Raw genomic sequence first — 27441 nt, forward strand, 5'->3', positions numbered from 1 at the left:
TTTAATCATACAAGGGAAAGAGTGACTTCAATTACTTCAGGTTTCAAATAAGAATGATATCCTGCAACATAGGAGTTCTCAATAGTGCCAGATGGAGCAGCAAGCCTTATGAATGTATAGTCTTTGCCATCTTGCACATAACCTGAAACGGGCCAGAATTAAACAAGGAGGTCAACCCTTACTCCTTGTTCAAACCATTATAATGGTAGGAAAGAATTCCAGCTGCTTTTCTCTACCATCAAAACTTGTCACAGCTCCAAGGTAGTGCTCATGCTTTCAGATGTTAAAATAAGTTTATGATGAATTGAAGCGAAAGTATTTTTCCCATACTGTTTAGCAAGCGATATATTTATGACAATCTTATTTAGAGATTCTAAAGTGGAAGCAGTCGTTACTAGAAAGCATCTACAAACCTGCCTCTGTACAGAACAGCAGTGTAACTGCTTCCAAAGAGAACTTTTTAAACACAGTGTATTATACCTGGTATTACTTTAAGCACACACTAATTTAGTTTTTAACTAAAATTGTACTATTAAGACACTGAAAAATGTATTTGTACACCGTATAGTACACTGATACCACTGAACATCTGTAGAATTGCCATATATTCCTTTCAGTACCAAAAGGCACCTTACATATTTTTCTGTTTTCATACATACATTCAAAGAAAACTGTTTCTCAATCAAAATTAGGTAGGACTATTTTAGCCCTTTTAACACAGATTACATCCAGCTGAAGTATCCAGTCCAATCTGTTTTTTTAATCCAGCAACTACTCATTAAACTCCTCAAGAACAAGTTATTTTTAAAAGCATTTGCTAATTCTGCTCTTCATTTTCATATTCAGCATCCATCAGCACTGCAGATCCATCACTGCTGAGTGCAACTTTGCCAGTTATGAGTTTGCATAGAGTTTCAAAGGTCCCACATAGCTGATTCACTTTAGGAAAAGAGAAAATGTTTGCAAGAGGTATGTAGACAGTATTTCCATTAATAAAAGGCTGCATACCTTTACTGTCTGCTTTGGTTAAAGGTGGGTACTCCAAATACCTAAAGCAACGGCGAGGTGGCTGGAATCTGGGTTCTGTTTCAACTGATTCAGAGCATTTTTTATATTCAGATTTTCTATGGTCCAATAGTCTCCTTACAATTATTTGTGCTGTCCGAACAACTTCATTGACCACTGCATTCTGCAAGTACTTTTCATCTTTAAGGCTTGGATATACAGCTTTGAAAACCTTTGACATAGAAAACAGGTACAGCACATTCATTTAGTGCATTCCAAGTGTTCAAAGCTATTCGCATATTCAGCATTTCATGTTACAGAATTTGAAACTAGGCATCTTTACTGGACATTTTGTAGCAAGTTTACAGTACACAGGAATAAAGTCAAAAGCAACTGGCCCTGATCTGTTTGACAAATGTAAAAAACTAGTAGCAAATATAAGGCAGCATCCAACAAAGTACTTGCACTAGTACAAGGACTTCCAGCTGTGCAATGCAAGTTCTCCTTCTCTTGCCCCCTAAATCTGTTCTGGGGAGGGCATACATAATCGTGAAGGCTATCAAAATTTATTCTCCCTTAGAGAAGCAGAAATCTACTTACAGTTTTATAAACATGTTCCTTGTCTTTCTCAAATTTTACAGGTCCATCATTCTTTAGGTATTTTCTTACAAACACACCTATTTGTGTACAAAATCCAACATCGTTTCCAGAAGGTGGGGCTCCTAATCCAGTAAACTCAACTGTATAATCATAACGAGCAGCAGCATCTTGGGCCCTAAGTTTAGGATAAATCACCAAGTTCTCCAATTAACTTAGAAGAGCTTATTCCAATCATCTTATTTTACTTATCAAACTTCTGTGTAGCAAGCACTGGTGATTCATTATTTTAAGGTTGTCCTTCAATTTAATATTTCACTGTGATTTCTGAAGTGATTAACAAGGTAGACATGAGAATCTCCACAACAGATTAAGAATTATAAATGCTATCAAAATTTATGGCAGAGTTTTATTTTATTCTCCCACATCCTATACTTAAATATAAACCATTGCTTTTCACTTTTTGGAAGCCAAGCATATAAAAGATGGAATGAACTTACCAGTTCTGAAATTGTGCACGATTCCATTCAAATTTATGATCTGGGTGTCTGAATAACGTTACAGTTGGCAGAAAAGAATTAAATTCTGAATTTGGTGTGCTAATTATGATCCTGCCTGGAGACATAAAACCAAACACCACTTCTGGAAATTTTTCTAACTCTTTTGCCTCCAGGTGTTCTATTCTGAAAGTAGAAGGTTACAAGATCTTACTCAGTAGACCAACTTAGTACATACTTTAATAATGTAAAGAAACTGCACAGCTGTAATGAGTTTGATGTAAGAAAAATTATGTTCTGAAGAAAACTTTTATCTTCATTTCTAAAAGTTCGAAACTACCTTACACATGATCCAACTAGCCCAGTATTATATATTCCAATTAGGCAGTTCTCCATGGTCTCTTCCCAAGGCCTATCTCAGTCCTACTACCAAGAAGTTATATGTCTTACTGTAATTAAAAACTGACAAAAACACCAAGTATGAATGGCATCTACCCGAGAGTTTTTAACTTGTCCCTAAGATCACCATCCATACCTGAGGAACAGAAAGTATGTAACACCAATTTTTTTAAAGGGATCTAGATAGGATCTTGGAATTACAGGCTGTTCTATGAAACTGATAGAAAGCGTTATCAAAGATAGAACTACAAAGCATATAGAAATACAAGCCTTGCTGAAGCAGAACCACTGGCTTCCGCAAGAGTAAGGCCTGTCTCACTAACCTTTTAGAATTCTTGTGACAGTGTCATCAAGCATGTAGACAGAGGTGATCCTATTGACATGTACTAGGAGTTTCACAAGGATTTTGATAAAGTTTCCTACCAAAGATTTCTGAATAAGCTTAGCTGTCATGGGTAAGAGGAAAGGTCTCCTTACAGATTAGTAACCGGTCAAGGATAGGAAACAGAGAATAAGAATGGATAATTCTCCCAATGGAGGGGTGTAAAAAGGGGAGTCACCAAATATCATTATTAGGGCCTGTGCTGTTTAACTTGTTCATAAACATTCTATAGTTGGTGGTGAGCAGTAAGGTAACCAAGTTTGCTGATTGAGGAGTGTTCCAAAAGGATCTCTTCAAACTCGGTGAATTGGCAATAAGTGTAAGCAAATGTAAAGTGATGCACACTGGGGTAACCCCCCCCCTAATTTCACATATAGACTATGTTCTTATCCTTTACCTGGAAATTGAGCCAGGGACCTTACACATAAAAGGCATGTGCTCTACCATTATCCTATGTTAAGGACCCTACGTCTTCCCATCTGCAGTTCGCTCAAGCTGTGGGTTCTCCATGCCAACTCTCCCTTTTCAACCAACGTATCTGTCCTTTGTTCCAAAATATTGCCTGCACTGCACAAGAGATTTGTCAGCCTCTATCCTTCTCAATCGTATTAATTTGTGTTGTTTTTCCTAAGTCTAAGAAGTTAAAAGATAAGATGGTACACTGCTTTATTTATGAGAAATTGCTTGGAACAAGCCAAGAGGGATGCATAGGATTTATAACAGAAAAAAACCTTTTTATAAGCATGTATTTTTTTAAAAAAACTAAAACCTAAAAAACATCATCAAATAAGTATTATACTCACACTTCAACGCATGTTATCATGTCAAAGCCCAGCATACAAGGGTCTTTATGAGCAATTGAACCCTGATAGAGGGCAACTGTCAGACATCTTTCACTTGGTTGGAGATAATCACCAGGAAGGGGAGACAGTGTATGCCTAGTAACAAACATGTTGTACAGTACAGAAGAACTCAGGCAACATTTATTTTTACCCATACCTTCCCCACACACACCCCAACTACTGGTATCCTCTGCATCAGGAAGTTCCAGCTAATTCCATCTGCAGTTGAAGACATTTAATAAATAGAACTGTGCATGCCAAAAATGCTTGAGTTTTATCATTTCTCCTCAAAACACTGTGGAGTGGTTAACTGTATGGTATCTTTTTTTCTCAAAAGGAGTCTGATATTGTCTCTTTGCACATTTTTTAATCTCACTGGCAACTTCAATAATGGTTTATACTTAAACTCATCCACAGCAATAGGGCCATCCAGGGCAATAATGTATTCTCAACAGGATACACATTTTCAAGGTATGAAAAAAGAGACAACTGCTTTGTCTTCTCTGTACATCCCTTGTTTTATTTCATTATTTGAAATTACAGAATAAGAAACAACTGTGCACAATGAGAAAAAAGGTACTCAGTGCAAGTTTAATGTTTTTTTATTAAAAATCATACTGCTTAATATAGTAGAAATCTCTATGCTTTACATAAAAATGCAAACATTCAATAATACTTTTAAAAAAACTAGATAAATCAAGTAAAGCACAACTGAAGATAACCTTTAGAAGATATTCTTGTGTATAATCCCCATAAAAGAAAACATTTTCTTTCACCAAAAATAGCGAAAAAATATTTTTTTTCCAGACTGTCCCAAAAAGTTTTGAGGCTTTTTTTAAAAAAAGGAAAGTAACTTAAGAAACTGTAAATACGGAAGGAAGCAGTTTGCTAATGTCCAAACAAAGCTTGACAGGACAGAACCACTCTTTCAGACTTGTTAGAGAACTATCATAATAATATTGGAGGGATCCAACCAAAAACATGTATTGTTTCAAATGTAAAATACCATGGTATGGGAGTTGATATACATCTGTAAATATTCATCTTCAGACTGATTTCCTATATTTTTTCTCAGTGGCCATTAATTGTTTTCTTTATTCACGAAGTACTAAAGCATCAGGCGATTTAGGTACCATATTCTGCATAATTTACCCAATCAAGGTACTGGCAACAAAACAATAATATTTAAATATTTATTTGTTAACCATTAACATTTGTAAACCATTAACCATGAAATATTTTCAAACCTAAAAGACCTTAATGGCTATGCAAAATACTAATTATGAAGACATGTGAAAAAGAGCGAACCATGATGATCACATGGTTGACTCACCTGGGGAAATAGTGTGATTGCCCACTGTTTGCTCTTTTTCATATATCTTCTTAATTAGGGTGATCACCATTGGAGCTTATGAAGCCACATGCACAGTGCTCTGTAAGACTCAACAATCGCCTGATCTCCAGAGCTTGCAAAACCCAGTGCACTGCCAGGCCAAATGGGAAGAAGAGCACAATTAGACCTGTGAGCTGGAGGTTCCCCACTATTGCTGTAGCCAACCCTCAATATCGTGTTAGGAAAGAAATGAATGGCTGAATTAGGAGACTTTATTAATGATTCCCATTAACCTTGTTCAGAGAAAAAAATATTGAAGCCCTTCATATTCCTTTCTGCTTCTTCCTATGCAGTCTTTTTTTTTTAATCTGAAATTTCTGGGACAGAAAACACGGCTTTCACAAAAGAAAATCAACTATTTTTTCCTCCTTACATTTTCTCCTTCATCACATCTTCATTGATATCTAGTCCAACAAGCACTTCAATGCAGCTGCAGAATTTCAACATCCAGAGTAGTCTGCACTCAGCACATCCCAAATCTGCCACCTGTCAATTAGAATTTGATACAGTAATCCCTAATATTCCATAACTAAAGCTGGTGCAACTTTAAGGTAATAGTTGAATATCACCCTTAGTCTACCAAAGGATGGTGCAGAGCTGAGAATTGCCTCTGCTGAAAACAAACCATTGAAAAAATACCTAAGGACATGGGACCTAAAGACATTGTGAAAGTGGGAGAGACCTGTGTTGCTTGCATTAAGCCAGAGTTCCCTTATAAATCAAACTGGGGAACGCTGTCTTAATGTTGGTTAACAAATAAGCCAAGAGTTCCCCGCTTTGGACTTAACATGGAAGCCAGGATCTTTGTTTCAAAGCCAGCGTATGACTAAGGGAGGTTAATGAAGCCTTATGAACTATGAGAAGACAGCCCACATTAGTCCAGGTGTGGGGAACTTTTAGCCCTCCAGCTGTTACCAAACTATAATTCCCATAATCCCTGGCCATTGGCCATGCTTGCTGGGGCTGATGGGAGTTGTAGCTCAGTAACATCTGGAAGGCCAAAAGTTCCCTATACCAGTGTTAGTCGCATGGTCAACTCTTGCCTTGCCCATTCTAAGTGGTATATAAGATGACACACATTCCTAGGCAGACCTGTTTCCCACCTAGACCATTTTTACAGGGGATGGGGTTGGAAAGATGAGACCAAGGCTCCTTGAACAATACAATGAGCATGAAAATCTATTCTCCCAACAGAATTTTTTTTAAAAAAAAATGTTTATCTGGGCAATGAAGGGGCATTTCCCCCCCCTCCCTTGCCCTTCTGTCCTGGCCAGTGCAAGCACCAGCGCTGTGGGTGTGAAGCTGGCTGCACCACTCCATCAAGCCCTGCTGCTGCTGTTCAGGGGTTGGTCTTGGTCTCCAAGTAGCTTAGAAACTTTAAAATACTACAGCATATACAAGATATTACCAGTGAGAAGAAATACAAAACCTCCCCTTTGTGGTGTTTTTCTCCCTGTTCAAGTGTTCCTTATTGGCGAATGTACACTCTCCCACTGTACAATTCCTGCATGAAAGTGCAAGTCTAGTTCAATTATTATTGTGTATCATGCAGAAGCAAGACTAAGGCCAATGATTCTGAAGCAGACAGACCAACTATAAGGAGCATATTTTGCTAAGAAACGCGTACATACCTTTTTAGGTTTATATTTACTCACTAACTGTTTAATAAACTGGTAGCGTTGTTTGTACAATGGTGGTGTAAATGTAATTGTTCTTATGTGTTCATTCTTTTGCAGCTTTTCATCCATTGTCAAGACTAAAAACAAAGGTTAAGAATGTTTCTTAAATACTATATAACAATTATTTTGCAGTCTGGAATTTATTGAGAATATTTCATTGTGATATAAACATATAATGGCTCCGGCTTTTCCTTTAAGTCTGAGATCTAACACAAAACTTGTAGCCGTTTTGACATGTGTCATTTTAGTACCCCAAGTGCATGTTTCCTTTGTATATTTTCTCTGTGAAATTCGTCTGTATGTAGCAAATGATAGACATCAAAATTACTTTCTACTTTTTGATGTAAAATATGTTATTAACAATGAAAGAAGGATTACTACCAACATTTCCCATTGCAAAATTGTTTAACAGTTAAAAAGGTTTACGCATGTGCACTTGGAAGTAAGCCATACTATAATACATATGCCATGCTTCTGAGTAAATATGCTTGATTAAAGTATAAATTTTAATTATTTATTAATAGCCATAATTTTGAACAAATTCAGCATGGAGTACATAAGCAATACCACATTTTAGTACAGTGTTCAGGCACTGCACTGCTGTGAACAGCCAGCTGGCAAGTCTAATTAGCATGAACTCGAACATATCAGAAAATGTTTTGACAGGGTTACTGGCAATGCTACGTTTTCAATGATTATATGAGGCTGTCTCATTAAAATGTACCAATAGGTTCTTGACAAACACTAAAGAAGGGGAAATAAGGGGCTCTCTCTGCCTGGCAAATGTCTAGTTTTTAAGATGACTGAAATAATTATGCTAAACTCCACACACACTGTGAAGTAGAAGGAATGGAAAATCCACAGGCTCACATCATACACCATCCCTCCCCTCAGAATTTAGGAGACAATTCTCTAGTCATTGCCTGCTCCCATATCAGCCCCTCCCAACTTTAAGTTCAAGAGGTAGGACTCTGCTCTGAAAGCTACATTCTTTGCACAGCACTCTTCTATCATACTTTAAAAAAACCACTTTTCCATTTCTATTCTACCTTTTTAAAAAATTACAGTGCAATCCCATACAGACCTACTCAGAATTAAGCCCCGCTGAGTTCAATGGGATTTAGTCTCAGGTAAATGTGTATAGGATTGCAGCCCTAGTGTGGTTTTATTGTTCCAATGTAAGCCACCATGAGGGCTCAGCTGAGCAACACATCATAGTATATATCAAATCAAATCTGATTTCTCCCTTACCCCAATATGTATAGTCTTAACTTCCTTCCAGTACCTTCCCTCATTTCATTGTACCAGTTTATTTCCTTTCTAACCCATCCCCAACCTTCTTCTAGAAATCTAAACAAGTTACATTGCTGCCTCACCAGCCAACAAAGCTTTGGGCTTCTTTTTCTTTCTTATATGCCATCCTCAATCCCAGGTAAATTAACTACTGCCACCCCAGCACATTTCGATCCTAAGCCATTTGCCTCTGAAGCAAGTGGGGTCACCTCAACCACCAGCTTCTTTATCCTATCACAACTGTTAGCTTCCCCTTCCATTCCTGCCATCTCAAGCCAAAAGCAACTGTAGCTTCCCCATAAACGGCCTGCAACTTGTCTTGGACAGTTGCATCCACTTCATGCTACCTTCTCACTACTAGCCACCTGTGTTGTTTTATTCGAGGGGGAGGCCACCTTCTTTAAAACTAAACTAAGCTCCCCTTAAGAGCCTGCAAGGAAACACAAGTGTTGTGCCGCCCTGGGCTCCTACTGGGAGGAAGGGCGGGATATAAATCAAATAAATAGTCTCTTCCTGTGTAAGCTTTACTGAGTCTAAGAGGACCTACACATAGTAAAAGTGGATTAGATCGCAGCTTGAAGCTTAGGTGGATTTGTTCACTCATTCACAGGCTCCCTCTGCCTCCATTGCTGTACTCTCTTCCTGCCTGCCTCACATGAATACACACATAGCCAGATCTTAACCACAAGCACATTCACTCCATATCAATAGTAAAGGGTAGATGCAAGTTCCTTATACTTACCTGCAGTTCCAGTGTAAAGTAATGTCATGGGAGCATGTGCTAGATAACAGTTTGGGCTAGTAATGCTGCTGTGACAGCTCCTAGGCCCAGAACATACTCTGTTGGTGAAGTGAATATATGTTTGGGGTGGCCAAAGACTTACTTAGGCTGCATACATACCATTCATTTAAAACACACACACCCAAAATTATGGGAACTGTAGTTTACCCCTCACAGAGCTAGTTCCCAGGATTCGGGGGGGGGTTAAATGTATGGTGTGCTTGGGGTTGTAGTGTTCAAATCCCAGTTAGTTATTAAGATGGCATCTGCACCTTTGAACAACAGGAAACTGAAAACTACAAATAAGGAAATAGGGGGGAAATCATTCAAAAGTATATGTGTAAAACTGCCCTGTGAGTTTTGATAATCACTTAGAATGACTTAAAGGAAATTTTTAAACAGGCCTGAGGAGCAATGTAGGGGATCCACTGTATCTGAATCCCTGCTGACCTGCCAGGTAAAAGGGCTCCCCCCCCCATTCTATAGCACCTCCAACACAGCTGAGAGGCCTAATAAACACCCTATTTGGGGTTTTACTGCATATTGCAGGAGCTTGGGTGGAGCTCCCCCACTGATCCTCTGAAGCCTATGCACCATCCTAATCTGTTCCCTCAAGCCATGAACGTGGGACGGTTAGAACTGCACTCAGTATAAATGATTGAAGATACGTTTCAAAGTCATAAACAGAACTTGACAAATAACCTTCATTTCACTGCATCTCACACGAATAATAAATGAATTCTTACAATAATCACTGGATTTTGTTTTACTTGTTTTTCTGAAAAAAGACATTTTACCCTGCCCTTGAAATATGCTCCCAATGCAGCCAACAAGGGTTCAAAATAAAATACATACTTACAGGGCTGTGGAGTCGGAGTCGTGGAGTAATTTTGGGTGGAGTCGGTAGAAATGTACTGACTCCAACTCCTTCATAAATGGCAAATGTATATTAACTAGTAATAACAAATTTACTGTAGTAAAAGGGTAGCACAAGGCATTTCATCACCACCACCAAAGCTTGGAAAAGTTACTTTTTTGAACTACAACTCCCACGAGCCCAATCCCTTTCTGTCTTGTCCAGTGAAAGTTAGTTTAACTGTTGTGTGGGGCCTTAACTAACAGCTGGGTGGAAGGGTCAGTATTTAGAATTCTCAATATGCCAAAGACAGATGGAAAGTATTTTGATTGGTAAGTGCAGATTTAGAATTTTCAGTTAGCACGATTGGCTGGGGCTGGACTAGAAGGGCTAGAAGAATGGTATATATGACTGGATGCTGGTCAGCAGATTAGTTGGTTGGAGATGTTGGTGTTCAACAAGTCATCTAGAAGAAGACAGCAAAAGAAAGAGGCCCAGGGAAGAAGAAAGACCTGAGGGGCAGGTGGAGTGGCTTGGTGGCCAAACATTTGCTGGCCAAACATTTGCTGGGGATTAGGCTGAAAAGAGAAGGGGAGAACCTATCTGCAATGATGACAGGAGAAGTGAGAAACAACTTGGGAGTGTTGGTGACTGGTAGGAGCACCAGAGGGAAGATTCCCAGAGCAACACAGCAAGGCAAACCTGTGCTTCACTAGGTCTGGAAAGGGTTGGGAAAAGTAGCTTCCAGCAGAGCCCTCAGTGATAGTGTTGGTGAGGCTTAACAGGTGTGGAGAGAATAAAAGGGAAATTTGGCTAAATAGTTTTAATAGGGTAACAAACTGCTTCCTTAATCCTTAAAGCTGTCTTACTTTAACATTAATAGTTGAATAAAAGCTGTTGGTATTTAAAGTGACAGTAACAAGTTAAGAAAGCTTATACTCATTTAAAGATACAATACTATTGTAAAGTAACCAGATAAGCGTGTGAACTTAATAATCTTGTGATAAACAATACTTTTGTTAAATATAATATCTGTATCTGATTGGCTTTATACCACACCTATACTCCACAGTTACTGGGTTATTAGTAAGTTAAGGGCTCAGAGGGATTAAGTGACACTGAATAACAGGTCTAAGAAAACCATTGGAGTGGAAGTTGGGTTTTGTTATAGAGTAAGTAAATAAATACTTCCCTTCCCTCCAGTGTTGTAAGGCTGCAATCCTATACACACTTACATGGGATTATGCCTTGTTGAACTCAATGGGACTTGGTTCTGAAGAGACACAGATTGTACTGTAAATCTAAACTTTGAATTCCTTTAGTCATATCAGTGCAACTTTCCTAAGAGTCTCAGGCTGCAATCCAATACACACTTACCTGGGAATAAGTCCACTGAATCTAATTGAATTTACTTCTGAGTAGGCATATACTGCATTGCAGCCCTAGTTTTGATTTTCTTTTAAATATGAACTTGTGAGCATGGGAAGAACACAGACAAACATGAATACAAAATTAAAATATTGGGTATTTTCAGTAAATTTCAACATGTAAAAATTGGTTTGAAAAATTAATGTTACCACCAAGTCAAAACATTTTGGAATCTGTTGTTTCTAGTATGGTGCAGGCAAGTCTACTCAGTATTACGTCCCACTGAGTTCAGTTGGGCTCTCTCCCATATAAGGCTACGTTATAGGACTGCAGCCACATGCCTGTGAGATAAATTCTTATATGAGTTTCCTTGGATTATTAGGAGAAAACTTTGCATACTATTTTGCTGTTTTTTCACCGCGTATTGTTTGAAAAAGAAAAGCTGACTTATTACCTAAGTTAAAATAAACTAAAATGCTCCACAAGAATCAATTGCTAAAATACAGGTCGAGAAGGTCTAAGTTAACTGTTAAACTTTACGACTCCTGAATTATTCAACACAAGGATAATTGTGTTGACAATTAATTGTGTATTGTTAATACTGTTTATATTTCAAGAGCAACCCAATGCAAAGGTACCTCCGATTAAAAACAACTAAAGGTAGATAATAGTAGATTTTGGTTTTTGTTCAAAGGTCCAGTAAACACTGTTTCTGGGGCCATATGTTTCATTTTTTCTTCCAACTGCTCATAGAGTATGAAACAGCAGCGCTTACATTTTTTATGCACAGAATAACTGCTTTTTTCCCCTAGAATCTTTGCCTGGCATGATTGTCAAGGTCATTGGCTCTTATGTTTGAATCATACAGATGAGGAGTGAAATTCAGGGGAGGAGCTCAGGGACCCCAGGCTTACCTACTTACTGTGAAGAGTGGGCATAGCCTATTTACATATACATTACATTATGTACTATGTTATAATTATGCAACCTTTTATTTGTGTAATTTAACTTTTTACTTGGGAGTAAAACCCATTGAACTTACTGGGCTTTACCCCTGGAAAAAGAGTCCTTTTTCCCAGGCACACTGATCTGAGACGTACTCTTTTTCTGTACCTATTTTGAAGCAGGTTTATTATTTATTTAGTTATTACATTTATACCCCGCCTTTCTTTTCTTCATAGAAACCCAAGGTGGCTTACATATGGTTCCCAGGCGGTCTCCCATCCAGGCACTGACCAGACCTGACCCTGCTTAGCTTCAGCAGAGTGCTGGCCTCATGTGCCTTCAGACCATAGTCTGGTTTACTTTATCACATTCCCTTTTACATGCATAATACTTTCTCTTTCATGATCAATATTTACTTCCTGAGCAGAGCTTGAAAGTAATTTGTTACAAGTAATGAATTACTTGTAATTCATTACTTTTTTGAGGACCAAGTGGGTAATTCCTTTACATTTTGATTGTAATAGAACTAGGAGTAATTGTATTACTTTTGTGGAGTAATTGTAATGTTTCCAGCATTACTTTTGGGCATTACTCGGGGGGTGGGAAGCAGGGGAAGTCTTCTGCTCCTCTGATTTGTGGATGAAAACCATGTGCCTCAAACTGGGCTTCTGTCATGCTCTGTGGGTGGGTAGGAGGCGAGGAGGGAGGAGGTGGAGAGTGAGATGGGGTGGAGTGGAGAAAACAATCGTTTTAAAAAATGGATGGTGGTGGTGAAGAATGGAGTGGAGGAAAAAAGTGATCTCCACCACCCTCTCTGGCTACTGTGCTGTATTTGCAGTATTTTAACTTTTTTGCATCTCAGGGGAAAATGTTGGTGGCAGGGCAGGATCCGGGAGGTGATTAAGTGAGAGAGATTATGCTTGCTGGCCGAGTGTGGGGTGGGGTTGCACTTGGTTTGATGTGTAAAGATCTGAGTAGTGGCCTCTGCCTCCCTTCCCACCTCCCTTATCAACGGAGAGACCACCATTACTATCTTATGGATAAAAAGAATTACTCTGCTACCTCTGTATGTGTTTCTTTTTAATGTTGTTTTAGCTACTTAGATGTGCAGCAGCCAAGGCCAGCACCTTGTAGGATCCTGGGAATTACAGGCCAGTTAGCTTAATGTCTGTCCCAGGAAAACTGGTAGAAAGTATTGTTAAAGATAAACTAACCAAGCATATAGAAGAGCAAGCCTTGCTAAAGCAGAACCAGCATGGCTTCTGCAAGGGTAAGTCCTGTCTCACTAATCTATTAGAGTTCTTTGAGAGTGTCAACAAGAATATAGATAGAAGTGATCCAGCTGACACACTGTAGTTGCACTTTTACAAACCTTTCGGCAAGGTACCTCACCAAAGACTCTTGAGTAAGCTTAGCAGTCATGGAAGAAGAGGAAAGATCCTCATGTAGATAAGGAATTGGTTAAGCAGAAGGAAGCAGAGAGTAGGAATAAATGGATAGTTCTCCCAATGGAGGGATGTAGAAGGTAGAGTCCCCCAAGGATAGGTATTGGGACCTGTGCTTTTTAATTTGTTCATAAACGATCTAGAGATAGGGGCGAGCATTGAGGTGGCAAAGTTTGCTGATGATACTAAATTGTTCAGGGTTGTTAAAACAAAAAGCAATTGTGAAGAGCTCCAAAAGACCTCTCCAAATGGAGTGAATGGCAAATGCAATTCAATGTAAACACTTGTAAAGTTTAGCATATGGGAGCAAAAAATCTTAATTTGATATATACGCTCATGGGGTCTGAACTGGCGGTGACTGACCAGGAACAAGACCTTGGGGTCATAGGGGATGGTTTGATGAAGATGCTGATCCAGTGTGTGGCAGCTGTAAATAAAGGCAAATTCCATGCTAGGGATCATAAGGAAAGGTACTGAAAATACAACAGCTGATATCATAATGCTGTTATATAAATGTATGATGCATCTGCATTTGGAATACTGTGTAGTTCTGGTCGCCTTACCTCAAAAAGGATATTGTAGAGCTGGAAAAAGTTCAGAACAGGGCACCCAAAATGATCAAAGGGATGGAGCAACTCCTCTATGGGGAAAGGTTGCAGCATTTGGGGCTTTTTATTTTAGAAGAACGACAAGTAAGAGGTAATATGATAGTGTATAAAATTACGTATGGCATTGAGAAAGTGGACAGAGAAAAGTTTTTCTCCCTCTCTCACAACAGTAGAACCCGTGGGCATTCAGTGAAGATGAATGTTGGAAGATTCAGAACAGACAAAAAAAAGTAACTATGCACTGTCTGAAGAAGTAAATTATGGAATTCACTCCCATAATAGGCAGTGATGGCCACCAACTTAGATGGATTTAAAAGAGGATTCGACAGATTTATGGAGGATAAGGGTATCAGTGGCTACTAGCCATGATGTCTATGCTCTGCCTCCATAGTCAGAGATAGTATGATTCCAAAGAGAAACTGCTGAACCTGCAAGAGGGGAGAGTGCTCTTTGCACTCAAGTCCTGCTTGCAGGTTTCCCATGGGCAATTGGTTGGGCACTGTGAGAACAGGACACTGGACTAGATGGGCATTGGCCTGATCCAGCAGGCTATTCTTCTGTTCTTATGTTACTTATCCATGATAGTTAAATGGAACCTCCATGCTCAGAGGCAGCATATCTTTTAATGTTATTTTCATTTAACAATTGTATGCCACTTCCCTTTGGCTAATAATACTAAAACATAAACAATAATATCTAAAACAAGCTATGAATACAATTTCAATGCAACATATACAATAATATAAAAAACAAGCTATGAATATAATTTCAGTGCAATATCTAATGAAAAAAATAACTAAACACTCCCATCAATTAATTCCTACAGTACAAATAGATGTCAAGGAAAAACAGAAGAGAAAGAATGTTACCCTCATGTCCTGTATAAAAGTTTCTCTGCGGTATGTTACTAGTCCATTGGAAACAGAATGTGGATTAGATGAAGATAAGTTATGTGCCCAGCACCACAAAGAACAAGGTAGAAGTGAGGTCTGAGCCCCATACATCAATTGCCCTCAAATCATGTGCCCTTCCAAATATTATCACTCCTACCCAACGTTTACTGCCATGCCATAGTATGAAGACTCTGAATTGTTTCTCTTGCAGCAACTTCTCATACCTAACAAACACAAAAATGAATTCAAGCAGCCCCGTTAAGCAACACGAGTATTGGCTGTTACCCAGATCTGTCTCCATCCTTATGTGAAACACCCAGATTCCTTGATAAGTTGAAAACAGGAATCAAAAGTAAGTAGGCAGTTTTTATATTAGCAAAGGTGGAAAATTAATTTTTGGTGGTGTGCTAGGTAAAAAGACAATAGAATACAAATTGGGTAGCTTTATCTAGGAGTTGGAGGGAATGTTCCCTCAAAGAATGAAGTTCCATCTTCAGATAGTGTAAAATTCTCTTCATCTAGTTTAGGATTACATTGTTAAACAGTTAAATTCAGTAGTTTCTAAGGCACACAAAAAGTAAAGGTGTTGCCTTACATTCCAAAATCCGTATTTGGGCAATACCTTTATTAGGCTAATCAAAGTATCACAAAATGGTGTGCAAGCTTTCGAGTTTTCCAGCACTAGATCAGGAGTTGCCAACCCAGTGCCCATTGGCCCCATGGCCTTCATTGACTGCCTGGGCAGAGGCAGCTGACTCTAAGCTTTCATGTAAAAAAAAAGAGAGAAAATCTCTAGCCTTTCTAGAAAGAAAGCTATGGGGGGGGGAGTGCAGGTACTCTTCTAAGCTATTTCTGTGAAATGAACCTGCCTGGCTGCTCCAGCCTATCAGTACTTTTAGCCAATGGTGAGCACAGCAGATCCAAGATAGCAGCCTAGGCTTTGGTCGAGGACTGGCATTAGAGAAAACTGGGTTATTGTGCCTTTAACAGTGTCAAGAATGCCTGGTTTTTAAAATGGTTCTGTGGCAAGGAATTGTGGGGGGGAACATCTTAGGGTCTCAGAGGCCATGAGACCGTCAGTTCTCACAGCTGAACTCAGTTAACTCTGCAGTAAGCAAGAACACCTGCTTATCAGCCAACACTGGTACGTCAAGGCCATAGGCCTGGGAAGGTTGGAGATGCATGTGACTATTAGGCAAGAAAGTTCCAGATTTCATCATCAGAAAGCCCCCTGATTGGCTAATTAATTCCTGGCTGTTGCTGGGCTTTCCCCCAGAAGAACAGAACCAAGACCTTAGGACTTTGTTCCCTAATGTTCCTTGGTGCTCCTTCATGTTGGTGCTCCATCTACTATTTAGGCTATATGTCTCTGGGGAGATGTGGAACCATGATGTTACTCTGCTGGTTTACTAATCTTGTGTGAGTATAGATTAGGCTAGACAGCTTTGTTACTTTTATTTGTGATTTGGACTCTGTATTTCACCTAGTCATTGGGGGTAATTGGTTTAAGGAACTATTTTGCTGCTATACTTTTTACACTTATATTTTATTCTAATAAAACTGCCTCTTATTTACCAGTGAGTGTTCATTTCAGGGGGAATTGGTTCTGAATCCAGTACCTTGGCCCATTAGCCACAGACTACTGCATATTCAGATTTTTTGCCTTAAGGCTCCAAGACAAGGAATGTATCTTTAGCTCTTGTCCTCTGGAATCCTTGGCAGGTCTATTTTTGGCACTTTGGGTTTCCCCTTGGCCCAGAGTGGGTGACCACGTTCAAGGGGTGGTGGTAGTCTACCTACCTTGCAGGGTTGTTGTTGGTTTACTCAACACTGGTAAGGGAGGCACAGGTTGTGCCTGGCTGGGATCAATTGCCCTGGGTTTGGGAACTGAGTCCTGGTGGGAACTGACAACAGTTCTTGACAAACCGTAACAGCTGTATCTCCAGTCATGACTAGTAGAACACAGTTGAGTTGCCATGGTGAACATGAGGGTGTCTAGAGGAGGGGAAAGCAGTACTCTAATGTTGTGTTATGCCATATCACCCCCATGGCAGCCAATTTGTGATTGGCACCCTCAGTATTTGAAATGTGCCTACTAGTCCAAAAAAGTTGGGAACTTCTGAGCTAGATGGTAAACAGAGAAATTGGGTTTTATTTTTGAAATGTATTGATGTTGGAGCTATGGTGCCTTGTATGGATTTAACTTTTTTCTTATGGACTTAATTTCCTCTACAGATATAAAAGCTATAAATGCTCCAAAGATGACATCAGTACTATATGTCATATTAGCTCTGCCCCCCCCTTTCACAGTCCATCCAGATAGACACCACTTTTTCAAGTGATCACTATTGACAGTTGATGCTGCCACTGGAGAGGATGAACATTGCAGGGCCTGAGAGTGATCTGCCTGTATTTCATATGCTGTTGAGTTGTATGCATGTTACAGTTTCTGCTTCAGTTCTTAATAGATTTTATGTTTACAATCTCACTTTATTTGGTCTTTTATCGCTAAGCCATTTGACTGCTTTTAACTGTGAGTCCATTGAGAACAGAACTGTTAGTATTTAGAAAAACAATAAGCAACACTGAGCCCATCAGATAGAGCAGGATAGAAATTAAATAGCTTATACACCTTATGGAGTCTACCATGGTAAGATATGGTGATTGTCATTAACTTAATTGGCTTTAAAATGCTGATTAGCCAAACTCACAAAGCATCAGTCTACCCATAGCCATTACCCATATAGATAAATGGAACCTCCACATCCAGAGATAGTATACTTTGGAATACACGATGCTGGGGACAAACAGGAGAAAGCCATCACTTTCCTGCCTTTCCTGCAACCTTCTGGTGGTGTTGGCTGGCTAATTCTTTGCCTAAATTATCCCTACCAGATCCCTTCCCCCTAGATGTCCTCTCTGCTCCCCTTCTTTTCCTCAAACCAAGTTGCAAAGGTGCAATATTTAAACTGATACCATCCAGTCTGCAAACACCCATCAGGGCCCTGTGAACCAGCCTACCTTCTACCAGTTGCCCCCTCCTCCACTGTGCCACAGCACAGCTACCAGTAAGGTCCCCAATACTAATCTAATAAAGCAGACAGAAAACCCCAAGAACCTTTTTGTGCTTCTGTCTTTGTACAATAATGTTATGTCAACTCGGAGCCCTGAAAAGCACACTCTCTCCATATGTATTCCAGAATATGCATGCATGTTGATTTTGGCATACATAAGAACACTGTGCACTGCACATTGAATAAGGCACAACTGAATGCAACCCTCATAACAACTCAACACAACTGCTTCTCAGCAATGTCCAAAGGGATAGCCGTATTAGTCTGTTGCTGCAAAAACACCAAATTTTGTGGTACCTGGAAGACTGTGGAACCAATTTTATTATGGCACACTCTTTCATGCACTAGAGCCCACCTCATCATGAAGGTGCAACTCAGAATGACACTTCATGCAAATGATGACATCGACTCTTGTCTGTGAAAGTTAATGTTTCAGCACTTAGCAGAAATGCTTCTGCCAATCCAATCCTATCCATGTGAACAAAGTGAGTTACTTCAAATGCAAGTTCAACTCTCATTAAATTCAGCTGTAATAATGGGTTTGGTTTCCATGAGCAAGAAGGGAAGCTTGACAATCTGAATATAAACATCAGGAGAAATTCTGGAGCAGCTATTTCAATTCAAAAAAGATCCGAGTTGCACCTGAATAAAGGGTAATCTATTTAGGCTGCATTTTTATACACATCCCTGGGAGTAAGTCCCATTGATCTCAATAGGGCTCACTTCTGGTTAGACATATACAGGATTCAGACTCTATGGTTTTACCGTTACCAAACTCCCTCTTTACTTTCTGCTGAGTTCTCGAGAACTCAGAACGTTTGCACGATATTTTGTTAGCTTTTAGGTAACTTAATAAAGGCATTATCCCAATATAGATGTTTCCCTTTATAATCCAACAGAGCCACCTCTTCCTTATATTATATTTCTTGTGTTGGTACAATAGACGATATGTTGGATAAAGGAACAGGAAACAACTCTTTCGAAAATGGGAGCACGAAGACAGCTGCTTCTTGAGAATCTCTTTTTAAAAAAGAAAAAAGAAAGAAGCACGTTTCCTCTTTCTTCCCTCTCCAATGTGCATTCCCAAACAGCGGGAGAGGTCTCAAAGGACTAGGTCGTCCGCCTCTTTCATCACCTCAGTTCGCCTGTACCCATAACATCTGGAAACGGTGCACGCCACTCTGGGACTACGCGCTCTTTCGCTACTTGCTCTCTTGAGACGGTATCTGCCTCTTGTTCTCGTAGTAAACGACGCGCAATCTCAACCCAACCGCCCCTTCCCTTGACGCCCGCTGCTGCGATTGGTCGCCTCAGCCCAGGAAGGCTTTTCCGTCATTTCCGCGGTGGCAGCCATCTTGTCGGCGGTTGGCGGAGCTCGGCTGGCTCACCCGGGAGGCTTTAGCCCGCCTTGTTGCCGGGGCCTGCTTGCTGGTTCTTAAGCAAGCCGTTCCTCCCCGGTGCCGCTATGGCCAACAACTGCCCCGTCGTGGGCTCCGGCAACTGCCATCAACCACAGCAGCAACAGTGGCCGCAGCAGCACCACGGAAGCCAGCAGCAACAGCAGCTTCCGCAGGCCGGGGCCGTTTTGTCGCATCCGCTGCCGCTACAGAGCGCGGGCCCCAAGCCGGCGGCCTCGGGCAAGCAAGGCAATGTCCTCTCTCTGTGGGGGAATGAAAAGACCATGAACCTAAACCCCATGATCCTCACCAACATCCTCTCCTCGCCTTACTTCAAGGTGCAGCTATACGAGCTCAAGACCTACCACGAGGTGGTCGACGAGATCTTCTTTAAGGTGAGCGGGCGCCGGGGAAGGAAATAGGCCTTTGGAGGACAGGAGGAACTAAAGAACACTCATGCTTTATCTGCCTAGGATTCTCGCTTCATCCCTCACTGCATGGTCGAACAAGGCTCTTCTCCGACCTGCAGGCTTGTGGCCTGCCCTGGTTCCCCACTCCCAGTCCAATATAAATACAATTGAAAGTGTCTCTTCTTCTCCCCTTTTCCTCCTTTAAAATGAGGGTAATTTCTTCCAGTCTCGAAATCATCTTAACCGCATTATTTCCCATAGCCACCAGAGAGCTCTATGTGGTTGTAGAAAGTGGCTACTTTTCTGTGAGCAGTAGATGCAAAGCCGTCGGCGTCAATCCAGCCCCCAAATTCTATTATGTTTACGTTGAAAAGTTACCGTTATCTGGAAGGGGAAAAGAATGGGAACGATTTCTCTATTTTTTTTTCGCACCCACAAGTCAGACTGGCATATTAGTTGAATTTTGAAACTTTTTGCCAGCATGCGGTGTGTGAGTAAACTAGAGATTTCACGGAGGATCATTTTCACTTTCTCTCCCGTCTAAAGATCTAAAACAATATGTAGCAGTCGATAAGGAATTCAGTAGGAGATACCTCCATACTTTCATATTCTGTTGTGGGGTTATGATAGCCCTATACTAGGACTGAACTGTTCTGCATTTATCTGTATCAATGCACATAGTTTAAAATTTTGGGGCCTAATTGTTAATTATGTCTATCTTAAAACAGGATCCTAATGTCCTGTTTTTTAGATGCTATGAGTATGTGCTGTTTAGGTCAGTGGTTCTTGGAACTTTTTTCCCCATGGACCACTTGAAGATTCCTAAGGGTCTTGGTGGGCTATCTAATTATTTTTCTGGCCTTTTGTAATAAATGTAATACACTGTGCTATTTGCTGTATGACCTTTGCCTTTTTCTTTTATTTCTTATATATTGTATCATAGAAATAAAATTGTAATACAATAAAATGCAATATATGAAATAAAAGAAGCAATAAAATACAATTAAAAATCAGTAGGAATATACTTGCCATCTCTTGTCTTCAGTCACAAATCCACAGACACAGCTGTGGACCATCTGAATGAATCTCATCTGTGGACCACAGGCTGGGAACCCCTAGTTTCATTGGATCTATGTGGGCTTGCCTTCAAGCATTCTTATTATAGCTACGTTTATCAAGCAAATTAAAATTCTGCAACCTAGGATGGTCAACAGTTATTTATTTTCTATGAACCAGTTCTAGCTTTGAAACCTTGCTGGTCAGATTTGAGCCTGATGTGTATGTAGAACTTGTACAGGGATGGTGAATCTGTGGCCCTTTAGATGTTGGACTACAACTCCTATGCCACTGGCCATGCTAAGTAGACCTAATGGGAACGAGTCCAACAACATCTGGAGGTCCACCGTTTCCCCACCACTTAGAGGTCCTAAATTCCCCTAGATCCAGAGTTGGATAATATCTTGGGACCAAGCAGAATAGCACAAAAGAGGAAAGGAAATTTTTTAAAAATGTTCAAAACTTAGGCTGATGTTGTAGCCATGTTGAATGTTACTGTTATTTTTCCTTGCCCTCACCACCACCCCTGACCTTTGTGTAGCATTTTACCTGAAGAAGAGTTCTGGAACTTGAAAAGTTGCAACACTTTTGTGACATTTTGGTTAGTCCCAATAAAGGTATTGCACGCCTGTGGATTTTCAGGTTGTTTTTTTTATGGACAAAACCAGCTATGTTTACTTTTTAAAAACCACCTCCGATTTTTATTTACCTCATTTGGTCCTTTTCAAATAGCTGGTATGAAACCTGAGTGAACAAACAAGAAGGGACTTGAAGTCTCTATTGTTCCTACTGAGTTGCTATAAATGACCATGTAATAATTTGATGCGCTCAAGGACTTTTTGTTTTGGTAGCATAAGAAGAAATCCAGTGAGTCATTAAATATATTTAACTATGCGGTCAGTTATGAGCCAAGTTAGTTTTTATCCACTTCTGTTCCTCTGAATACATATCTTCAGAACTTCAGGAAAATTAGCTCTACTTGCATTTCCCAGGAAGCTTTCTGTTAATTTCAGTTCATTTTATTGCCTCCCCCCCCCTTCAGTGGTCAAAATGTGGCATGATGTGCCTTTTTTTTACCAAGTTGAAACCAACAACAAAATCTCCTACTTGTTGTCTGGCAAGTGATCTGTCTCTAAAGTTAAATTGGTCCACTTTCAAAAAATGTTGCCTTAACCAAAATATATGAGCTACTTATTGAAAAAGTAGATTACAAAAACAATAGCAATAAATACTGTTACTTGATCAAAAAAATTTCTTGCTTTTTTGCTTCCTTTTTTTAATGCTGCTCGGAGTTTGGGCTAATGGCAGGGGTATACAAATGATTCACCAGTGATTAATGTATTGTACATTTTGGCAAGAGCCCCTACCATTCTCTGAATCTGGAGAAGAATGGGGTTCTTATAATAGTGAGGTGTCTTCCAAGTTTGGCACAATACGAACAAGCTTATGAGTGCCTCCGAAGCTCACCATGGCATCACTGACAAAAGACACACACACACACACCCATTGCAGGGGCAAACTTGGTGGGGAGCAAATTTTGTCTCATTACTAAAGGCTAGCCAAAATTTGTAGACCTCTTAACTAGAGATGTAGAGGCCCAGGAAAAAAATTGGTTTTGGAAGGGGTGTGTTTTTTCCTGGGCCTTCAAATCTTTATCCCTAGCAAACAGAACTACTTTATTTTTGGCTCTTTGTATGGTGCTTTGCAGAACCATACACTTGAGCTTATTATTTATTTTTAAATTGTATAAACTGCTCAATATAAAATATCTAAGAGAACTATACAAAAATGCACAAGTTAAAATCAGTCATAAACAAAATTAAATACATAACTGAGCTAGTGTTTTTTTCCATGAAATAGAAAACGAACAGTCCATATTTGGTAGGTGAGACATTCATAATTAGAGAATTGAGCACTTTGCAGACTTGGGTAGTTAGAGAGCATAAAGTGGAGGAGAAGTGATCCCAGGCGACTCACTGCATGATCGTTTATGAAAAACAGAATAATGCCTCCTGGAGCCTCATGCCAATGAAAATGTGCCAATCATCTTCATATACAGGCTGTAATAATAAATATGCTCTCTAGTGATTTATTTATGATCTGTAAATGCAGAAACCAGATTTGCAGTCCTGTGCACGTTTATTTAAAAGCAAGTCCCACTATGTTTGGTGGAGCTTACTCTCAAGTGAAAGTACATATGGTGCTGTGGCCTTATTTATAAGTACGCATGGGCAAGTCCATCCCATCTCCAGCTTATGACATAATCAACTCAGGGTCAGGGAATGATTTTGCTTTTCACAATAATCAAAATATTTCTGAGTACATTATAAAGTGCAGCTCAGTTGTGTTTCTCAATAAAACTCTCAGTGTCCAGTAGTCCAAACATCTCCCCCTCAGGGCTCCACCACTGTCTCCTTCCCTTAGCCAAACTTTACTGATGTAAGTGGCAGTTCTGTAGTTATATCACGAACTCGAGAACTTTGTGAAACATAATTGCTAGGGCTCCTAATGTCCTTAATTCATTTGGGTGGAATAGGGAAGGGTGTGCTGGTGGCAATAGTCAGGAAGATTAACCATTTCCAGTCTGGCCCCAAATTTTGAAGAAGATATACTTTGGAATGGGAGGGGGGGAGACCTTGCCACTATCACGTTTTAAGAGAAATGCATTAGCGTTTAGCATGTCTGTATTCCTGTTCTGTTTTAAGGCATGTTGTTTTAAGAGACTCTATTGAAAATTTGTAATATTAAACATCCAATTTAAATTTGAAACTTTTTAAATGTGTGTGGGGGGATTTGTTTTGATTAATGTATTCATTTACCCAGAATTTAAGATTATTGAACATCTTGTATATTACTGACTCTTACGTGAGTTTCTGTATATATTGTCTTATTAATATGAATCTGTTCTGCTGGTGCAGCAGGCTACAGAATTTCCCCTCCTCTCACCTGCACACTCAAAATCTGCTCCAGAGGGTTGAAGGCATGTTGGGGGGAGGGGAGAGGAAGGGAAGGGAAGGAAGTCCTGTTGGATAAGTGGAACGCTACATGCAGAGCACACAATCTTAGCTTTATAACTCTATATAAAGTGGAGATGATTGTTTTGCAAACAGTTCCTGAGACTCTTTCATGTGTTGCAACTATATTTACTGCATATATGGTGTGAATTAATCTTTTTCTTGTATCAGTGGTAACTGTCCTCAAATTGATCATCTGACTCATTGCCACAAGCAAAATTTAACCTGTAGCCCATGCTGGATCATCAGACAAAAGGTCCACTTAGTCCAGCATTCTTTTTCCAACAGTGACTCACACATGCTTCTTGAAAGGCTACAAGTGGGTATGAAGTCAACAGCCCCCTAGAAGTGTAATTCATAGGCATATTGACTCTGAAACTGGAGCTTCCATTTACTGTCATGGTTAAGAGCCATTAATTAACATATTTGTCTAATCCCAGCCAGTTATCTTGTAACCATGAATTCTATAAATTAATGTTTATGTTCTCTAGTGATGTACATTTTTGTCACTATTGTTATTGCAATTGCAATAGTCTGGGCTGTGCATATCCAGACTTAGAAATTCTGAGTTTAAATGCACATCATGTGATGCCTTCCATGCAGAAGAAGATAAAATGTAAATCTAAAATTATGGTGAGTTGATTAATTGCTTTCTTGTTTTCAGGTTACGCATGTTGAGCCCTGGGAGAAAGGAAGCAGAAAAACAGCAGGCCAGACAGGGATGTGCGGAGGGGTAAGTAGAAGTACGTGCCTTCTGAATTCTTGAAGTTTTTTATATGGTAGCTAATAGTTTCCAAAGTGCAACACTGAACAAATGGAAAAAATCTAGTGTTGCAAGTGTTAATCAAGTTAATTGGTAGACTTGTCAGTGTGGGTGTTTTTTTTAAAAGTTAGTTCAACTCTGATTTGCTAATATAATGGGGATAAAAAAAAGAAAATATGGAAGGTTCTTATACTTTCCAAAAAGGCACACCTCCAATAAGGCTGCAGTTAAAGGATATTTAACTAATTAGCTGGTATCCTGCTGGGAGGAAGGGTGGGATATAACTCAAATAATAAATATTAATTAATTAATTAGTGGACAGCCCTGTGAAAAATCCGTTTAATTTTTCTCCAGGTGAGACTTCCTGTGTTTTAGGATACGAGTGACCTAGTTTAGCACAAGGAAGCTCTTATTGCTAGTGACAAGAGGAAACACATGCACAAAGAAGTGCTATAAAAGTTTTCGCTGTTATATTTTTCTGTGGAAAAAATTCCATTTCTATAAAATCATTGTTTTGTAACATGAATTGGTAAAACAGTAAATGGGTACAATATTAATCAAATTGGGTATTCAAAGAAACATTTAGCGTACACCTAAAGCTAAAATTAACATGAACGTTCTCTAGAGCCCACATTTTTTAAGTTTCTAAGCAATGCAAGACCAGTGCATGCTTTTGAATTATGTCATAAAATATTCATAAATAGTCCAATTAAAATAATTCCCATGTAAAGCGTTAAATATTATATGTAAACCATGCTGAATCTGATTGACTTTCACTCCTAAAAATATTTCAGTTCAAATTTTTTAGCCGTTGTAAAAACTTTTGAGATTCAGAGCTCAGTCAGTTTAAGCCGTTGGATTTTATTTTTTTTAAAGACCCACATGCAGTCCCAATTGATTGAGTAGCGCTATATGCTTGTTCAAGGGAAGTGGAGACTAAATCCAGTCTCATACACTGCAAAATGATTGTTGTGGGCATGAAGGTGTTGCTGAACTACCACTCCCATCAGCCCCAGCGAGCATGGCCAAAGGCTAAGGATGGTGTGATTCAGCAACATCTGTAGGGCAAAAGGTTACCCATCCCTGATCTAGGTGAATCAGGTGGCCCTCCTAAAGTTTTGAGCTCACATGTGCAGGAAAAGATACATTAATATTTTATGTAGTGAAATGAAAAGTATTGCTATCTGGTGGCTTATTTTCTAGTGTTACATGAGTTATGTTTCTCTTCCTCCTCATCTTTAAAGGTGCGTGGTGTTGGAACTGGAGGTATAGTGTCTACAGCCTTTTGCCTCCTATACAAGTTATTTACCCTGAAGCTTACCCGTAAGCAAGTGATGGGATTAATAACTCATATAGACTCACCATATATTAGGGCCCTTGGATTCATGTATATTAGGTAAGTAGCAATTTACTTACTTAGCTGCCAACTAATTTTGTTTGCAGAAAACTTTATTAAATTTACACAGTCTCTTTGTATTTCAAGGTACACACAGCCTCCAAAAGATTTATGGGACTGGTTTGAATCCTTTCTTGATGATGAGGAGGTATGTCAACAAGGGTAATAATTTATTTTCTTTTCTTTTTCTTTCTGAAATCTGAAGTAACATAATTTTGCGATAAACTTCTATATATTGAAAAGCAATTTTTAGCCACGTGGCAAGAAGTATTAAACCTTTCTCATATTTATTTGTTTACAAACTTGCCACAGATTATAGGACATTCTTACACACTTGGATTAAATTCATTTCCAATATATATTATCATCAACCTAAATACTTTAGAAAAATGGAATTTACACTTAGAAAGGTAACTATAGTTTGGGAAAATATCATGCTGCTTTTTGACAAATATGAAACCAGCAAAATCAGGTGGACTTTTTTTTAAAAAAAATGCAAGTAAATAACCAAAAAATATTTAAAAGAAGTGAAATTGATTGGAATTGTTGCAGTCCAAAGGCATGTGAGCACATCTGCACTTTCAATGGAGTTGATTTTTGAAATTTTAAATTACACACTGAACTTGTAAATAGTTTTTAAAGTTAACTTTTCAATACTCTTTTCGGCTGCATATATACCAAACATCAGTCTGCTGCTCCAATTTGAGCTTTAATTCTAAGTCTATTTTATATTATAGGAAGTACTGAACCTTTCTTCTGTAAGTAGTCAGTGAAGATTCATACTAATAATTTGCAGTGCATTTCACTAGTTACTGCCACAGTAAATGTTTAGATCCTGTGCCAAAAAACCCACAAAATGCTCTTTAGGGTATCCATTACACAGTCTGTCTCACTTAGACTACATAATACTTTTTTTTAGCGTAGAAGATGGATATTGTATACCTGTGATTTTTGCTCTAATATATGATATAATGGGATATATTTTGACTTCCCTTCATCTGATAATACAGAATGGCATTCTTGGTTCCTGTCCATTAACTAGTATATGCTCACTTTTGTCTTGTTTTCCATGTAACTAGTTAAAACTGCAATAACACAGAGGGATCATTTCTACATGTTAACATTTTCCCCAGTTGGCCACTGTTGAAGATGTGAACACAGTTCAGTGTTGTCTTTCTGGATGTATCTACCTAAATGTTGTAAATGCTTTGATTACTTCACTGATAGTCTTATTTTTGTACGTACCTTTTCAGGTGCATTTAAGCCAATGTGTTTTCTTCTTTATATCTCTTTGCAGCAATTTTATTTGGAAATACTGTATATCTGAACACTTAAATGTGTGTGAGTG

At 39.2% G+C, this 27441-nt stretch overlaps 2 protein-coding genes across 15 annotated transcripts in view; one reads left to right on the plus strand and one right to left on the minus strand.

Moving 5' to 3' along the window:
* On the minus strand, positions 1-19426 carry HENMT1 (HEN methyltransferase 1). Of its 14 annotated transcripts, none has more exons than XM_061633885.1 (7): positions 19193-19426; positions 6747-6871; positions 5489-5601; positions 3684-3818; positions 2103-2285; positions 1606-1780; positions 1-1237 (listed from the first exon to the last, which is right to left on the minus strand). In XM_061633885.1, exons 2-7 carry the CDS (start codon positions 6861-6863, stop codon positions 818-820), a joined length of 1143 nt encoding a protein of 380 aa, XP_061489869.1. In that variant the 5' UTR covers positions 6864-6871; positions 19193-19426; the 3' UTR covers positions 1-817. The 14 variants fall into 14 exon arrangements, with proteins under 14 accessions (XP_061489869.1, XP_061489882.1, XP_061489873.1 ...); XM_061633898.1 differs by lacking the exon at positions 19193-19426 and adding an exon at positions 16784-16868; XM_061633889.1 differs by lacking the exon at positions 19193-19426 and adding an exon at positions 15606-15994.
* The window catches only part of PRPF38B (pre-mRNA processing factor 38B), a 15236-nt gene continuing 4120 nt past the window's right edge, over positions 16326-27441 (plus strand). Inside the window, exons 1-5 of the mRNA XM_061633883.1 lie at positions 16326-16402; positions 18957-19849; positions 24599-24667; positions 25942-26093; positions 26181-26241. Of these exons, the coding sequence (XP_061489867.1) occupies positions 19523-19849; positions 24599-24667; positions 25942-26093; positions 26181-26241 (609 nt within the window). The 5' untranslated portion in view covers positions 16326-16402; positions 18957-19522. The remainder of the gene's footprint in view (positions 16403-18956; positions 19850-24598; positions 24668-25941; positions 26094-26180; positions 26242-27441) is intronic.

This window comes from Rhineura floridana, chromosome 6 (assembly GCF_030035675.1).
Source record: "Rhineura floridana isolate rRhiFlo1 chromosome 6, rRhiFlo1.hap2, whole genome shotgun sequence".
NCBI lineage: Eukaryota > Metazoa > Chordata > Lepidosauria > Squamata > Rhineuridae > Rhineura > Rhineura floridana.

Coding starts and splice junctions, on each gene's coding strand:
- HENMT1 (XM_061633884.1), bottom strand. CDS start 8,857: ATGACATTACTTTACACTGGAACTGCAG. Junction 6,872..8,829: donor ACTTTACACTGGAACTGCAG/GTAAGTATAAGG, acceptor CTTTGTTTTTAG/TCTTGACAATGGATGAAAAG. Junction 5,602..6,746: donor GTAAATATAAACCTAAAAAG/GTATGTACGCGT, acceptor TCTAATTGACAG/GTGGCAGATTTGGGATGTGC.